The 17110-nt window shown below is 46.3% G+C and overlaps 3 protein-coding genes across 5 annotated transcripts in view; all 3 read left to right on the top strand.

The window, feature by feature from the left end:
* Positions 1 to 469, top strand: part of oca2 (oculocutaneous albinism II) — a 9804-nt gene extending 9335 nt beyond the window's left edge. For all 3 annotated transcript variants that reach the window (XM_008329247.3, XM_025054199.1, XM_025054200.1), the window contains one exon: positions 99 to 469. In XM_008329247.3, coding sequence (XP_008327469.1) covers positions 99 to 186 — 88 coding nt within the window. In that variant the 3' untranslated portion in view covers positions 187 to 469. The remainder of the gene's footprint in view (positions 1 to 98) is intronic.
* A 2319-nt stretch (positions 470 to 2788) lies between these two features.
* On the top strand, positions 2789 to 6148 carry LOC103392610 (gamma-aminobutyric acid receptor subunit beta-3-like). Its single transcript, XM_025054201.1, has 8 exons — positions 2789 to 2926; positions 3241 to 3308; positions 3479 to 3699; positions 3873 to 3955; positions 4215 to 4352; positions 4593 to 4745; positions 4816 to 5060; positions 5334 to 6148. Exons 1-8 carry the CDS (start codon positions 2854 to 2856, stop codon positions 5679 to 5681), a joined length of 1329 nt encoding a protein of 442 aa, XP_024909969.1. The 5' UTR covers positions 2789 to 2853; the 3' UTR covers positions 5682 to 6148.
* A 916-nt stretch (positions 6149 to 7064) lies between these two features.
* atp10a (ATPase phospholipid transporting 10A) lies at positions 7065 to 15559 on the top strand. Its single transcript, XM_025054153.1, has 16 exons — positions 7065 to 7812; positions 8950 to 9154; positions 9623 to 9708; positions 9815 to 9921; positions 10616 to 10747; positions 10843 to 10973; positions 11110 to 11362; positions 11850 to 12085; positions 12238 to 12432; positions 12550 to 13102; positions 13350 to 13453; positions 13638 to 13764; positions 14143 to 14327; positions 14677 to 14992; positions 15243 to 15319; positions 15438 to 15559. Exons 1-16 carry the CDS (start codon positions 7436 to 7438, stop codon positions 15438 to 15440), a joined length of 3087 nt encoding a protein of 1028 aa, XP_024909921.1. The 5' UTR covers positions 7065 to 7435; the 3' UTR covers positions 15441 to 15559.
* Positions 15560 to 17110: the final 1551 nt, after the last annotated feature.

Genomic DNA, 17110 nt, shown 5'->3' with positions numbered 1-17110 from the left:
AAAAAAAGGGGCGGGGCCAGTGTTTCCCTTTGAGCCCCCACCCCCCCCCCCCCCCCATGTCAGCTGACCTCACATCATTCGTGTGTCTTTGTCCTCAGGTTGGGATTCCCTATGATGATCATGACCTGTGTGATTGGCATGTGTTACCTGTTGGCCACACACGTCGGCCTGGGCTGGAACATGTGACCACACCAAAAACATGTTCTCTGTGTGTGTGTGTGTGTGTGTACAGTGTGTGTGTGTACATGATCACATGACTTATGGGAGTAGCAGGCTCCGCCCACTGTTCTGACCCTGGTTCTCCAGGCACAAGTTAAAGAAGTTCTTCAAACTGGAACAGACTGGCGCCACCGTGTGGTGGATGAAGGCGTCCGTTCTTTTTGTATTGAATTGTGTTCAGATGACTTGATTAAAGGTTCATTCTGTAAGATTTCCTGTAACAGACCGAAAAACAAAAGGAATAAAATTGGTTTCAATAACATCACAGTCTGAGGTCTTGTTTCAGTGAATCAGCGCCGTCTCTGAGCAGCTGCTGCTCACAGGTGGCCATGTTGGCTCATTCGCTGAGAAAATCGTTGAGCTGAAATCACTGATTTTCTCTATGGGGTTTGGTCTGAACTAAAATCTCTGATTTTGTCCATGGGGTTTGGTGCAGTGGCGTCTCATTATCTGAGTGTGAACAGAATTCTTGTTTTTGTTCCTGTTGAAGACTTCTGCTGTGGTCCAATCCCATCTTTGCTTCTCTCTAATCCCTACTATAATCCCTGACTCTGTGGGTGGTTCTGTGTTCTCGCTGATCTGGTCTCCGCACAAGTTCCTGATCTCATCTCTTCTGCAGTCCCTGGTCAGTTCCTCGGTGCAGTGCCTCGTGGTCCACCTGGAGGGTCCTGCTTCTGAAGTGAAGATTCAGATGAACCTGTGGAGATGTTCCTCCTGGTTCTGGTCCAGGCTCAGAGCCGTGCTCTGAGCTAACTCAGTGACAGAGACCAAAGAAGATGTTGCTGTGGATGATGACGGTGTTTGGGTTCTGGAGAGCATGTGGAGAACTGCCCTTCATGTCAGAGAACACTGCCGCCCTGCTGGTCAACTGGTGAGTGAAGAATTGAACGTTCCATTAAACAGCTGTTCACTCTTGGAACCTGAAGGTGTCTTCCTCATTCGCGTTCTTTTTGGCTAACATGTAGCTGTGTAGGGCTAACATTAGCTTCTAGCAGTGTTCCTGCTTTTACTACATTTTCCTCATTAACTTCAGTGCTAATATTAAATAACAGACCTCTAACTGGTAACTAGATTAGGTAGAACTTAGTTATCTTACCTAAGCTATGACAGGAACCTGTATTTAAGATAACTTTTATTAACTAAGTTGAATCATTTTCAGCTAACTTTTGGCCATTTAACAATTACTTTAAAGACATAGTTATCTGTTAGGCAGACAAACTCTTAGCTGGGTTAGGGTTGAAAGCAATGTTAATCTATTTACACGCTAACTTTTAGCTATGGTCTTCCAGTGGACTCAACACCCGCAGGAGTGCAGTGTGTTTTGGGAGGCGACTGCTTTCCCGCGACCCGGTAACGGATAAGCGGATGAAAATGGATGGATGGACTGTTAGCTATGCTCTTTGCTATGTTGTAGTAAACATTTGTCAGTTTTGTTTTGTCCATTGTCTTTTATTAACTCAAACTGTAAATATTATCTGTGTATTTCATCATCACCTTGGCTAACCGTATAGTTTCATGATCTTATAAGTTTCAGTTGATTTTAATGATCTCCTCTTTTGGTGTTAGCATTAGCATTAGCTTCTTGTATGTTAACTTTTAACACACATGTCAAACTACACTGGTCTAATCTGTTAATCTGAGCTCAGCCAGGAGGGTTTTAGTCCCTCAGATTATCATGAAGTGTGTGTGTATGTGTGTGTGTGTGTGTGTGAGAGAGAGAGAAAGAGAGAGAGGGGATTAATGGAGGAGGTTAATGGAAGCAGAGAAACAGGAAGTCCAGTTTTGCAGCTGCTCTGATTTTCTACAGATCATAATCTGACGTCAGATTATTTTTCTCTCCTATTAAGAGTTCTACTTTGAGACTGGAGGGGGCGCTACTGCAGCTCACATGAGTATGATACTGTGTTTACCTGGATTTGAGGCTCAGTTGAAAGTGAAAACTTGAATCTACTTCACGGTACTTCATTATTTAGCCCTTTCTGCTACTTGTTGCTAACACCGATTTAGCTAACTCTAATGGCGCTGATATTTATGAAATCTCTACATCAGGTTCTGAGTTTTTGGATGATCAGTCAGGTGATCGACGTGTGCGCTACAGCCACACCCACCGTCTGTGTAGCCCCGCCCCCATACCTGCCTGGTGTGGCGCCAACATGTGGTGACGTTTGTTTGTGTTTTTTTCCTAAGGAACGCTATAGACGGGAACAAAAAACTGTTGTCAGTCTACGACACCAGGTGAGAACGTTTTTACCTTTAACATCGTTAAAACAACAAGAAAAAAAAGTTTCAACATCTGCTGGAATGGCTAGTTAAAGCTAAAGCTAAAGCTAAAGTGGCTAAAGTTAGCAACTGATTAGCTTTCATTTAGCTCAATGAAGCAAAAGTAGCTGAGAGTTACTGAATGCTACTACACTGTACTACACAGTGTAGTACAGTGTAGTACAGTGTAGTACAGTGTAGTACAGTGTACTGTATGAAGGAGGCCAACAACAACAACAACAACAACAACAACAACAACAACAACATGGTTGAAAATTAAAAAGAAACCACCACAGAATGAAGTTCTGACATCATTTCCTCCTCTTCCTCCTCCTCCTCCTGCGTCTCCTCCTCAGCATCAGTGGACCAGGGAACATGTCCTTTGTCAAAGTGACCGTGGACGGACTGCTGAAAGGCTACGACATCCGTCTGCGGCCGGACTTTGGAGGTTGGTCTCTGGTTCTGGACCAGTTGGACTCATCAGAACCAGTTCTCATGGTGCTCCAACAGAACCACCCTGGGTTTGAATAAAGAAGAACAGAATTCAGTGCAACCTTAGGTTAGGTTAATATTCCACAGGTGTTAAAGGTAGCTAGCACACGGCTAAAGGATAGCACAGTTCACTGGTGAGGTGAAACAAAGAGTCTCGAAAAAGTACTTGATGATGGTTCCAGAAAAATAACAAGAGCTTCAGTGACTGGTTGGTGCTCGTTGGTACTCACTGGTACTCACTGGTACTCACTGTGACTGGTTTTCCCGCAGGTCCACCTGTGTCTGTGGGGATGAGTGTGGACGTGGCCAGTATAGACATGGTGTCAGAGGTCAACATGGTGAGTGAAGAGTTAACACATTGACCAACCAGGTTTCACTTTGATCAGTAAATAAAGCTAAAGTTAGCATAGCTACCGCATTAGATTTGAATGTATTTAAAGACCAGTTCATTTGTGTTGTTGGTCAGACTCCCTCTGACGCTGTTGTTGTTGTTGTTGTTGTTCTGCAGGACTACACTCTGACCATGTACTTCCAACAGTACTGGAGAGATAAACGGTTATCGTACACAGGTATCCCTCTGAACTTGACCCTGGACAACAGAGTAGCAGACCACCTCTGGGTTCCTGATACTTACTTTCTGAATGACAAGAAGTCCTTCGTTCACGGAGTCACCGTCAAGAACCGAATGATCCGACTGCATCCAGATGGAACCGTTCTCTACGGTCTGAGGTAAACAAAAAGATATATATATATATATATATATGGGGTTGAGAATTATCCTGTCCATACGAAAGTCCATACAGAAAATCAGTGATTTTAGTTCACAGACGAAGGCAGACGGGTCGTAGCAATCCAGTTGAGATGTTATTTTTGAGCTCCTTTGGTCTCATGTTTTGACTCAGGATCACAACCACAGCAGCTTGCATGATGGACCTGAGGAGGTATCCTCTGGACGAGCAGAACTGCACCCTGGAAATTGAGAGCTGTGAGTCTGAACGTGTTTGTGTAGAATATAGGTGTCCGACTCTTTAGCAATTAGGCTGCACCTGCACTGTTGTCCATTTTTAGCTATTGTTCAGAGACGTTTGGCTTAGCTTTAGCTGCTTATATGCTAACTCTTGACTAGAGTCATTTTGACCGACCTGTTGTACAATCAGGGATCTTCGTCTGACTCTCAGACTTTCAGAAGTTGTGGTTCTCTAGATGCTGATGTTCAGTCTGGTCTGTCACACCTCTGTCTGTAGACGGTTACACCACAGACGACATCCAGTTTTACTGGAAGGGTGGCGACTCGGCAGTGAGTGGCATCACACGCATTGAACTTCCTCAGTTTTCCATCGTGGACTACAAGCTGGTCTCCAGGAACGTGGTTTTCTCCACCGGTGAGTCTGGACTAACAGACCGACTCTGACACTTTTTAATACGGAGGTGTTTTAAAGCTGAAGATCAACGTCTGAAATAATAATAAACAAAATAAAAAGTCTTAAAAGGTTCAGACTCTGTGACAAGAAAGAAAAGAGCGCCCCCTGCCATCCCATCTCTTGTCATTGTCCAGTGATGAATTAATACAGTTGATGATGTGGCTAAGTTGTTTACTCTGGTTCTCCTGGCTCCCCCTGCAGGAGCTTATCCTCGACTGTCTTTGAGCTTCAGACTGAAGAGGAACATCGGATACTTCATACTCCAAACTTACATGCCCTCCATCCTGATCACCATCCTGTCCTGGGTCTCCTTCTGGATCAACTACGACGCCTCAGCTGCCAGAGTGGCTTTAGGTCTGGATGGTCTTGGTTTCCTCCTCATGATGGCGCTGCTGTTTTGTCATTTTCTGGTGTTTTTCTTCAGGCATCACCACGGTGCTGACCATGACCACCATCAACACCCACCTGAGGGAAACTCTCCCTAAGATTCCCTACGTCAAGGCCATCGACATGTACCTGATGGGCTGCTTCATCTTCGTCTTCCTGGCTCTGCTGGAGTACGCCTTCGTCAACTACATTTTCTTTGGTCGCGGTCCTCGGAATCAGAAGCTGTGGGAGCGGGGTCAAAAGGTCAAGGAGGAACGCCACATCAGCCACGTAAAGTCCAAAGTAAAGTAGACTAACTTTCTCACCCTCTCTCTCTCTCTCTCTGCTGCAAATGTCTTCCTGTTAAACAGGAGTTTTTTTTCCTCTCTCCGTTGCAGATTTTGCTTTTATTTTTTTTTTTTGATTGAGGATTTTTAGAATTGAATTAGTTTTAGTCAAATTTAACTTTTAAATCAAGGAGATTTTTAGAACATTTGGAAAAAAGAAAGAATTTCATGAATTTCTAGCTGCTTTTTTTTTTGAAACAGCGCCACCTGTCTGTGTTTTTCTGTTCAGGTTGACTCCAAGGGGAACATCCTGCTGACCACTTTAGAGATTCACAACGAGGTCGGAGGTCATGAGATCAGGACGAGCCTCAGTGAGACCCAGTTCCCCTCGTCCATGAACCTGGACGCCGATGGTTTGCAGTACAGGAAGTCCAGTTTGGCCCAGGACACAGGTCGACTCAGTCTGGACCAGAACACCGATCCCAGACAGAACTCCCTGAGAAGACCGTCTTCACAGCTCCGCTTTAAAATCCCAGAGCTGACCAACGTGAACACTGTGGACAGGTGCTCCCGGGTCATTTTCCCATCGACCTTCTGCCTCTTCAATCTCATCTACTGGCTTTACTACGTCAACTGATTATAATCCATTCTACTGTATGTAGTCATTAATTCATCAATTGATCCAGATTATAATCGTTCATCCACTGTTTTTCCTTCATCAATAAATCCAAATTATAAATGCCCATCTTTATTATAATAATGAATGGATTTGACACCAACACCAGTTTAGTTCTGGATAATCCTAATCCTCTTGTTACCTCGTTGAGAACTCAAACTTCACATCCTTCAATGTCTGGACGAATGCCTGTCAACTGATGGCTGAATGTTTCTTATGTCATGTGTTGAACTGCTTGTTGTGTTCACTCTAAATGTTATCACTGTTTAATCTAAATTCTTCTTCTGGACTCCATCTTCTGAACGCCATCATCATACATTAAAGGGTAGTATTAATCAGAATAAGAAAACATTTGTCTCTGTGCATTAAAATCACTGATTTTCTCTATGGCCTTTGGTCTGAGCTAAAATCACTGATTTTCTCCATGGACTTTGGTCGAAACAAAAATCTCTGATTTTCTCTATGGACTTTGGTCTGAACTAAAATTTCTGATTTTCTCCATGGACTTTGGTCGAAACAAAAATCTCTGATTTTCTCCATGGACTTTGGTCGAAACAAAAATCTCTGATTTTCTCCATGGACTTTGGTCGAAACAAAAATCTCTGATTTTCTCCATGGACTTTGGTCGAAACAAAAATCTCTGATTTTCTCCATGGACTTTGGTCTGAACTAAAATCTCTGATTTTCTCCATGGACTTTGGTCTGAACTAAAATCTCTGATTTTCTCCATGGACTTTGGTCTGAACTAAAATCTCTGATTTTCTCCATGGACTTTGGTCTGAACTAAAATCTCTGATTTTCTCCATGGACTTTGGTCTGAACTAAAATCTCTGATTTTCTCCATGGACTTTGGTCTGAACTAAAATCTCTGATTTTCTCCATGGACTTTGGTCTGAACTAAAATCTCTGATTTTCTCCATGCTAAAATCCTCCATGGACTTTGGTCTGAACTAAAATCACTGATTTTCTCCATGGACTTTGGTCTGAACTAAAATCAATGATTTTCTTTATGGACTTTGGTCTGAGCTAAAATCACTGATTTTCTCCATGGACTTTGGTCTGAACTAAAATCAATGATTTTCTTTATGGACTTTGGTCTGAGCTAAAATCACTGATTTTCTCCATGGACTTTGGTCTGAACTAAAATCACTGATCACGATGGTAATGATGATGATGATGGTTTAGGTTCCTTCTGTTATGTTCTTCACTTCACTCTGTGTTTACTTTGAACTGTGTCTTGGTAAAAACTTTCCTTCTCCCCCTGTTTGTTACCGCGTGGCACTTTGAGAGAAAAAAACACGGGTTTGAAGAAATGGGCGTGATTTGCGGTACATTTCGGTGGGCGTGGGCGGGGCGTGGAGTTGTTTACGGACAACCCCGTTCCAAGAATCGCGCACGCGCTTGACTGATTTCCACACGGCAGAGCAGCGCGTTCACAACGGAAATTGTTCGTCCACAGAGTTTACAGATCAGCAGGAGCCTGCCGCCGCCAGCGTCAGCCCCCACTTCACCTCCCACAGGAAAAAGAGAAAAGAGGAGAAAGGAGTAAAGTTGGAAAGTGGAGGAGGAGGCAGAAAGATGGAGGAAGAGCAGCGGGGACTGAAAGTATACCCCAGCCACAACATAATGACATGAGCGCGGCTCTGTCTGCGCGGACACGGAGAGTCAAAGAGCGGGGAAAAGTTTGAGAAGGAGGCGGTCGAGAAGGAGGAGACATGGCCGCCGAAGTTCCGAGAAAAAAGAAGAAAAGGAAGGGCAGGGAAAACAAAAAAACAAGAACCGTTCTCCCGAACACCCTGTCTGAACCGAACCAACGTTACGCCAACAACCAGATCAAAACCACCAAGTACACGCTGCTGTCCTTCCTCCCCAAGAACCTGTTCGAACAGTTCCACAGGTTCGCCAACGTCTACTTCGTTTTCATCGCGCTGCTCAACTTCGTGCCCGCGCTGAACGCCTTCCAGCCCGAACTGGCTCTAGCTCCGGTTCTCTTCATCTTGTCCGTCACCGCCATCAAGGACCTGTGGGAGGACTTCCGGAGACACCGCTCCGACACCGAGATCAACCACCTGGACTGCCTGGTCTACTGCAGGTACTGTACTTGGCCTGTCCAGCAGGGGCGCCGTCGGTCGCTCTGCTGGTCCGAGGTGAAAAGGATGGGGGGCACGGGGAGGAGGGACTTTTTCCAAAAAAAAATGTTTCCAAAATTTCCGAAATTCCCAGGCTTTCAGAGCTCGCGTGGATTTTCTGATACTCCACTGTGTTTTTCGCGTGTTTACACTCATTGACCGGGCTGCGCCATCTTAAATCTCTCCAGCTTCTTAGGAAAAACTTGGTAAATTGTACGGATCTTCAGGTAAATGATACTCAGGTGTCAGACTTTGACAACTTTGTTTTTAAACCAAAACTAAACTTTTTCAACAACAGAAGATCAGAACAGGAACTTTTTTAATTCTTAAGGAATAAAAACTTCAAACTCCACTGGTAGAAGACTCAACTTCTCCAGGTCCAGACACCTGGTCCAGATCTTCATGGTAAAGATGTTGCTCTGGTGATGTCACCACGTCAACGGTAGATTTCTACCCAGTCACTAATTAATAATTACCCACAACGCATTTGGTTCTTCATCAGCTCGTGGGGACGTGAGACGTCACTTGATACAGTGATTTCATGCTAACGTTGATAAGTTAGCTTTGGTGTTTGTGTGTGTGTGTGTGTGTCTTTCATAATGAGACCGTTCTTCTGTGATGGAACTGATGCAACTAGGCAACAATGATGAGTTAACACTAACCCAAGTCAACCGGACCAACCCTTTAAGTCAACCATAGCCACTTAGCAACAGGACTAAAACATGTTAGCCACAAACAGCTAAAGGTTGGTCAGTTCCCCTGATTCCACTGTGATTCAACACAAGGCCGACCTGTCACTCAACTACAACTGAGTCCTGACTCAGCTGTGACTTAGTTAGGTTCTTGTCATGGTAGTTTTTAACCAGCAGGGGTCTGGAGAACTTAACAAAGTAGTTCACAGGTTTAGCTAATTCTCTGGTTCTGGTTCTGATGCTCCGGCTTCTGTTGAAGATCAGTTGAAAAATGTTTTTCTGTCAAACGTCACAGACAGAAAACAGATGATCAGCTGATGTTCAGAGCAGAGGATTGTGGGAGTTGGTGCCAACAGATGCAGATGTGTTCGGATTGAAACTCCTCCACTTTTCTGATCCTCTTGGCAGGGAGCACAGACGATATGTGGAGAGGTTCTGGAAGGAGGTGCTGGTGGGCGACTTCATCAGGCTCCGGTGTAATGAAGTGGTCCCTGCTGATGTCCTGCTGCTCAGCTCCAGTGACCCGGACCGTCTGTGTCACATTGAAACAGCCACGCTGGACGGAGAGACCAACCTGAAACAGAGGCAGGTGGTGCGCAGCTTCTACGACCTGGTGAGGAGGAGGCTTCCTGTCACTTCCTGTCTACACACATAAACACGCATAGAGGAAATGTGAGGCTCTGATTCTCACAGTCAATGTGGAAAGAAACCAGGACACTGGAGAAAATCAGAGATTTTAGTTCAGACCCAAGTCCATGCAGAAAATCAGAGATTTTAGTTCAGACCAAAGTCAATGGAGAAAATCAGAGATTTTAGTTCAGACCCAAGTCCATGCAGAAAATCAGAGATTTTAGTTCAGACCAAAGTCCATGGAGAAGATCTGAGATTTTAGTTCAGACCAAAGTCCATGGAGAAAATCTGAGATTTTAGTTCAGTTAGTTCAGAGCTTACAGACCTCAGTGTCTCCAGTTTCAGTTAGTACAACAAATATAAAAATGTGTGAACAAAGGTTTATGTTCGGCTCATTGTGTTTGTAGTGAATGTCATCACACAAACACTCGTGTGTGTTTCCTGTTTCCAGGACTGTGATTTTGACCCCTTGAAATACAACAGTGTGATTGAATGTGAGAAACCCAACAATGATCTGAACCGGTTCAGGGGATACATGTGAGTCTTCATCTGCATTTTGTTCTGCTCACCTGTGTATGTGACACACAGATACATCGACATAGTAAAAAAAAATGTGAGCAATGTCCCTTTAATATCCTGACAGCATCCATAGCAACAGCAGAAGAGACGCTCTGTATAAAGTGAACCTACTGCTGAGAGGCTGCACCGTCAGAAACACTGAAGAGGCCGTAGGCATCGTTATCTACGCAGGTGAGAGCCTGGACCACTGACCACTGTTACTGACCACTGTTACTGATCACTGTTACTGACATGGACCACTGTTACTGACGCTGTGACCAGTGTTACTGACACTGACCACTGTTACTGATCACTGTTACTGACCACTGTTACTGATCACTGTTACTGACCACTGTTACTGATCACTGTTACTGACACTGACCACTGTTACTGATCACTGTTACTGACCACTGTTACTGATCACTGTTACTGACATGGACCACTGTTACTGACGCTGTGACCAGTGTTACTGACACTGACCACTGTTACTGACGCTGTGACCAGTGTTACTGACACTGACCACTGTTACTGATCACTGTTACTGACCACTGTTACTGACGCTGTGACCACTGTTACAGACCACTGTTACTGATCACTGTTACTGACATGGACCACTGTTACTGACGCTGTGACCACTGTTACAGACCACTGTTACTGATCACTGTTACTGACATGGACCACTGTTACTGACGCTGTGACCACTGTTACAGACCACTGTTACTGATCACTGTTACTGACCACTGTTACTGATCACTGTTACTGACCACTGTTACTGACACTGTTACTGTTACTGATGCTGTTACAGCTACTGACCATGAAGTGACTGTTACTGTAATCACAGACAGACAGAAGTACTGTGTGTGTGTGTGTGTGTGTGTGTGTGTAGGTCATGAGACCAAAGCCATGCTGAACAACAACGGTCCTCGGTACAAACGCAGTAAACTGGAGCGACAGATGAACCTGGACGTCTTCTGGTGTGTCGTCATCCTGCTGGTCATGTGTGTGTTTGCTGCTGTTGGTGTGTAACTAAACTCACTCTTTGAAGGCAGCTCAATCTCCTGGCTTTGAACTCACACCGACGTTGATCTGGTTCTGGTTCTTGTGCTGCTCCAGGTCACGGCCTGTGGATGTTCCAGTACCGGGGTCAAAGACCAGTTTTTGAAGTCCTGAGTCCAGATGGTTCGGACTTGTCTCCGATCACCTCATCTCTTTATCTCTTCCTCACCATGATCATCGTCTTCCAGGTACGTTCTAACCTTTGACCCAATGTGGTCTCGGTCACAGCGACCGCCGTGTGACTACCTTTTAGTCTGAACTGAAAAAGAGAACTGAATGTCTCTCTACCCCCTCCTTCCACCCTTCCTCCCCCCCAACTCCCAGGTGCTGATCCCCATCTCCCTCTACGTGTCCCTGGAGATCGTCAAGGTGTGTCAGGTCTTCTTCATCCACCAGGACATGGACCTGTACGACGAGGACCTGGACTCCCGGCTGCAGTGCAGAGCCCTGAACATCACTGAAGACCTGGGACAGATGCAGTTCATCTTCTCTGACAAGACGGGAACTCTGACCGAGAACAAGATGGTGTTCCGCCGCTGCACTGTGGCTGGAGTGGAGTATTCACATGACGCTAACGGTCAGTGGAGTCACACACACACACACACACACACTGGCTTTTTATCTGTGCATAGTGGTGATGTAGCTTGTCAACTGGCTACTCCTTTTAGCTTAAAGTTAGCATTATCCATTGCTTAGCTTTGTTAAAGCTATCTGTTTATTTAAGACTAGTGCACATCAAAGCTAACTTTCACCAATCAATCAATTTATCTGAACTTTATTATACTATATTTATACAGGTATGTGCTACAGTGTTGCAAAGTTTTGGCTAACGCTTCCTTTTAGCTAAAATGTTAGCCAGTAAAGTACTGGCTATTACTATGACTAATGTAAGTAAACAACAGGCGTCTGGAAGTCGTCCAGCCGCCTGGTACCGACTGTACGACTGTAGGATCATTTGTCTTTTCGGGATAATGTAGTAATTCAGTGATAAGACGTTTGGCTAACGTTTGTCCTCAGTGGTATGTTGCTAGCTAAGTTTTAGCTGGTGTTTTGATTGTGTTTAGCCAGGAGACTGGCCATGTATCAGGAGATAGACTCAGAAGAAGAAGAGTGCACATCCCGCGGTGGAACTTTACCCAGACGTGACAGTATAGGCAGTCACCACAGCGCCCCCATGCACCACAGCGCCCCTGTAGTACTGCGCTCCCACAGCACCAAGTCCCACCGCAGGACAGGCAGCCGGGCCGAGGCTAAAAGAGCCAGTATCCTGTCCAAGCACACGGCCTTCAGCAGCCCCATGGTCAGTACCAACTACACTCACACTGGTACTGTGGCCTGTTGTCTGATTGGTTCTGTTCTTATACATCTGTGCTGACATCTGATGACTCATTCATGTGACCAAGCTGACCAATGACAGATGGTTTCTGATCAGATGACGTGTGTTTTCATTAGGAGAAGGATGTGACCCCTGACCCTCAGCTCTTGGAGAAGGTCAATGACTGTGGAGCCCAACTGGACTTCCTGCGCCTCCACGGCCGACCCTGGTCCCAGCTGCCTTCAGACCTGGCCGACATCATGGATTTCTTCATCGCCCTCACGATCTGTAACACAGTGGTGGTATCATCACCTGACCAGCCGCGACACAAGGTGAGGCCCACAGACTGACAGAGTGTGTGTGTGTGTGTGTGTGACATTCTCTTGAACTTGTTTTTGAATTTGCCCGTGTCATATTTTGTTCCTGGTCTGGCTCTGGTTCTGGTCCAGGTCCGTCTGAGGTTGGAGTTGAAGTCTCCAGTGAAGACCATCGAGGACTTTATCAAACGCTTCACCCCCAGTCGTCTCACCTCTGGCTCCAACAGCAGCAGCTCCTCCAGCCTGGCCACCAACCGCTCCTCCGCCAGGGGGTGCTCCAGCATCCTGTCGTCTCCGTCGGCAGAGAGCACACTTACCAAGCTGGAGGAGGAGCAGCAGCAGAGTCTAAACCACGCCTTCAGCTCCACGCCGCCCTCTTATGACAGAAAGCTGTGGCAGGAAGGAGCAAAGCTGCGTTACGAGGCAGAGTCTCCGGATGAGGCCGCGTTGGTCTACGCCGCTCGGGCGTACAAGTGCTCCCTGGTAGGCCGTCTTCCTGATCAGGTGACCGTGGAGCTGCCACAGCTGGGAAAACTGAGTTTCGAGCTGCTGCACACACTGGGCTTTGACTCTACCAGGAAACGCATGTCTGTGGTTGTTCGACACCCGCTGACCGACGAGATCACAGTTTATACTAAAGGAGCAGATTCTGTGATCATGGACCTGATCAGAACTGAAGACACGGGTGAGAAAAGACTCTCAGATACAGAACACTGAGCAGGGTCAATCCTGAAGGTTAGCCCAGTGATTTTAGTTCAGACCAAAGTCCATAGAGAAAATCAGTGATTTTAGCTAAAACTTAGCCAAAAATTAGCACAGAAGTAAGAAAAAGAAAAGTAAATAAAAAATACACAAATCAGAAGAATTGGCCTCAGAGAAACTAAAAAAGGTGTTTTTATTATTTCTTTTTTTTTTCTTTGTTTATTTTTAAGGAACGTCCACAGGCAAACGTCGAAAGAAGATTCTCTTCAGGACGCAGAACTTCCTGAACCTTTATGCTGCTGATGGACTCAGGACTCTGTGCATTGCTAAAAAGGTAAACACCATGAGTTTTACCTTAGGGTTACCTTGAAGCTACGAAAAGTCAGGAATAAAAGGAATAAAAATGTACAACATTAGACAAAAGTGAAGTGACCCTTAGTTTCTGAAAAATAAATAATAATTAAATGTTAGCTGAAAAGATGTTATCCATGGTCACAAACCCTTTTTTTGTTTACCAGACTTTAAACAAAGAGGAGTACACGTACTGGCTTCAGCGCCACCTGGAGGCGGAGACATCTATTCAGGGCAGAGAGGAGCTGTTGTTTGAGTCTGCACTGCGTCTGGAGACAAACCTGCAGCTTTTGGGTGAATTTCACTTTTGTCCTTCTGTTGATGATGTCATGAGAGGACACTTTAATAAGCTGTCTGTTCATTTTGCCTTTAGCCCTAATCCACAAAGCAACGTTAGCTTAAGTCGAAACGTTTAGAAACTGTTCAAGCTTTTATCTCACTTATAGATATAGATACTTTCAACTCAAAACAGCTCACTCTGGTACATCAAACCTCTTAGAGAAAATCAGTGATTTTAGCTTATAGATCTTTTAGCACTAAGACATTTGGGCTTGTAGTAGGGATGTTTCTAATAGGAGGTCTTTGAACGACAATCTCAATAGAGACAATGGAGAACTAGCACTAGAACTTTATTCACAAAACTGTTGGTGTAACAGTGCTATGTACCTGTAGGGGCGACGGGGATAGAGGACCGTCTGCAGGATGGTGTTCCTGAAACCATAGCTTGTCTTCGTCAGGCTGGTCTCCAGATCTGGGTTCTGACAGGAGACAAACAGGAAACGGCAGTGAACATCGCCTACGCCTGCAAACTGTTGGAGCCTGAGGAGGAGATCCTGACCCTGAACGCTAACTCTCAGGTGAGAGGCGGTTGATAGAGTCACCAACGAAAAGTCTTTCTGTGTATGTGTATATATGTATATACTGTATGTATGTGTGTGTATATATATATATATATGTAAATAACCCATTTACCCATCACCAAAGTGAACAGTGGGCAGTTTTTATTTCTGGAGCACCGGGGGGGGGCAGAGTGCGAGGACGGTGCCATGCCTGGTGGATCTGGTGGATTCGAACCTGCAACCTTCCGGACCCAAGTCCGCTTCCTTAACCACAAACCACCACTGCCTTCAATATATATATACGTATATATATATACGTGTATATATATATACATATATGTGTGTGCCTGCCACAGCCGTTCTCCAGGAGAGCTGTGCTCTGTTACTAGAGGAGAGTCTTCACTACATCCAGACCAAGTTCCTCAGCAGCTCTTCGCCGTTCTTTCAGCCACCTTCCTCCTCCTCCTCCTCCTGCCACAGCCTTCCTTTCATGGTCCACCGTCTGGGTCTGGTCATCGATGGTAGGACACTGGCCTATGCTCTGGACCGCAGTTTGGAGGATACGTTTCTGGCTGTGGCCCGGAGCTGCAGATCGGTTCTGTGCTGTCGCTCCACCCCGCTGCAGAAGAGCATGGTGGTCAAACTGGTGCGCAACAAGCTGAAGGTCATGACTCTAGCAATAGGTGAGATTCAAAGGTCACGCCGGTCGTGGTCATTGTCCCCCGGGAGAAACGGGGGTGAGGAAAAACTCCCTTATAGATTTGCTTGATTGGATCTAGGACGGTCCAACAGCCCCCAGGGGGAGCCCTCTGCCAGGGCTGGCTCTGTCATATCCTGTAGACTCCGCCCCACTTCCCTTGATTTCATATCTGTTATAATATGACCTTTGACATTAGTCCCAGTGTCAATGTTAACAATTGTGTCTCGTGTCAGGTGACGGAGCCAACGACGTGAGTATGATTCAGGTTGCTGACGTTGGCGTGGGAATCTCGGGTCAGGAGGGCATGCAGGTGAGAGGGTGGTGGGTGTGGCCTAACTGTTGATGTTTGTTGGTTTACAGCAAAGCAGCTTTTTAAACTGACTGTACTCGACCAGTTAGCTTGACCAAACAATATGTGTTTCAGGCAGTGATGGCCAGTGACTTCGCTCTGCCACGGTTCCGTTACCTCCAGAAGCTTCTGCTGGTCCATGGACACTGGTGCTATTCTCGACTGGCCAACATGATCCTCTACTTCTTCTACAAAAACGCTGTGAGCATCACTTGTGGAGTAAACGGTAGCATTAGCATCAGCATTAGCAGCATTGCTAACTAGGTTAGCATCACTGTTTCACTTTGATACAGTACTAACCTCTCACTAACTGTGAGCTGGAACTAGTTCTTCATTGAAAGTAGCATCACTGTGAAGAAGAAACCAAAGAGTTGGTCAAAACTGGGGATCCCTCCCCCCTCACAGTCATGGTTCTGTGGTTCCTGCAGATGTTTGTGGCACTGATCTTCTGGTATCAGTTCTACTGTGGCTTCTCTGGTTCAGCCATGATCGATCAGTGGTATCTGATCTTCTTCAACCTGATGTTCTCCGCTTTCCCTCAACTGGTCACAGGGACTTTGGACAAAGACGTGTCCTCAGAGACCCTGCAGAGACTACCTCAGCTCTACAGGAGTGGACAGAACTCTGAGGTCAGTCCAACTGTGATGTCACAGAGGAACCCATTAGACCTCAGGGATGGAGCAGCAGCTGCTGAGTCTAAAATCTCTGCTTTTCTTCATGAGGTTTGGTGGAGGAGGAGGAGGAGGCAGTGGAGTCTGTAGATCAGTAGACCATTATGACCCCCGTCCCCCTCCCCCTCCCCCGTCCCCTCCTTCTGTCTTTCAGGGGTATAAGCCGTACATGTTCTGGATGAACATGCTGGACGCCTTCTACCAGAGTCTGGTCTGCTTCTTCATCCCCTACTTTGTGAGTCTTCTTTCTGTTTCACCTCCTCCTCCTCCCCCCCTCCCCCCTCCCTCTGTGAGCTGCTCTGACTCCTCCTCCTCCTCCTCCTCCTCTTCCTCTTCAGGCCTATGCTGACTCAGACGTGGACCTGTTCACCTGGGGGACTCCCATCACCACCTTGGCCTTACTCACCATTCTGCTGCATCTGGGGGTGGAGACCAAGACCTGGGTACAGACCAGCTGATGGTCCAAGTGTGTGTGTGTGCGCGTGTGTGAGTGTGTGTGTGTGTGCGCGCGCATGCACAAGTTGGCCTACAGACTGTGTCAGACAATGACACCTGACCTTAGTCCTGACCTTTACTGTCAGAGGTCAGACCTCTTGTCTCACAGTTTGGCACCAACTCCAGTTTGAAATAATGATGTCCCCTCCCCCCCACCCCTCCTCCCCATCTTCTCACTGTCCTCCCCCTGGTTCCCCTCCTCCTCCTCCTCCTCCAGACCTGGATGAACTGGTTCTCCATCATCTTCAGCATCTTCTTGTTCTTCAGTGTTGCTCTGTGCTATAGCGCCACCTGTCCCACGTGTTCCTCTCCCTCTAATCCATACTGGACCATGCACCGCCTCCTGTCTGAGCCGCTCTTCTACCTGCTCTGCCTCATCACACCAGTGGTGGCGCTGCTGCCTCGGTACACACGCACACACACACACACACAGATTAATTTGTCAGCCCTGGTGGTCAGGGTTGGTCTACACTGACTGTTGTCGTACGTCTGTTAAGGGTCACTTCCTGTTTTTAGCTATTTTTACAGGGCCTGCCAGGGGGCGCTGTTTGCCAGTCCGGTCCACATTGGACGACAGTTGGACCAA

Source organism: Cynoglossus semilaevis, chromosome 2 (assembly GCF_000523025.1).
Source record: "Cynoglossus semilaevis isolate Cse_v1.0 chromosome 2, Cse_v1.0, whole genome shotgun sequence".
NCBI lineage: Eukaryota > Metazoa > Chordata > Actinopteri > Pleuronectiformes > Cynoglossidae > Cynoglossus > Cynoglossus semilaevis.
The sequence above is the reverse complement of the archived record's forward strand: the minus strand, read 5'-3'. Positions and strand labels throughout refer to the sequence as shown.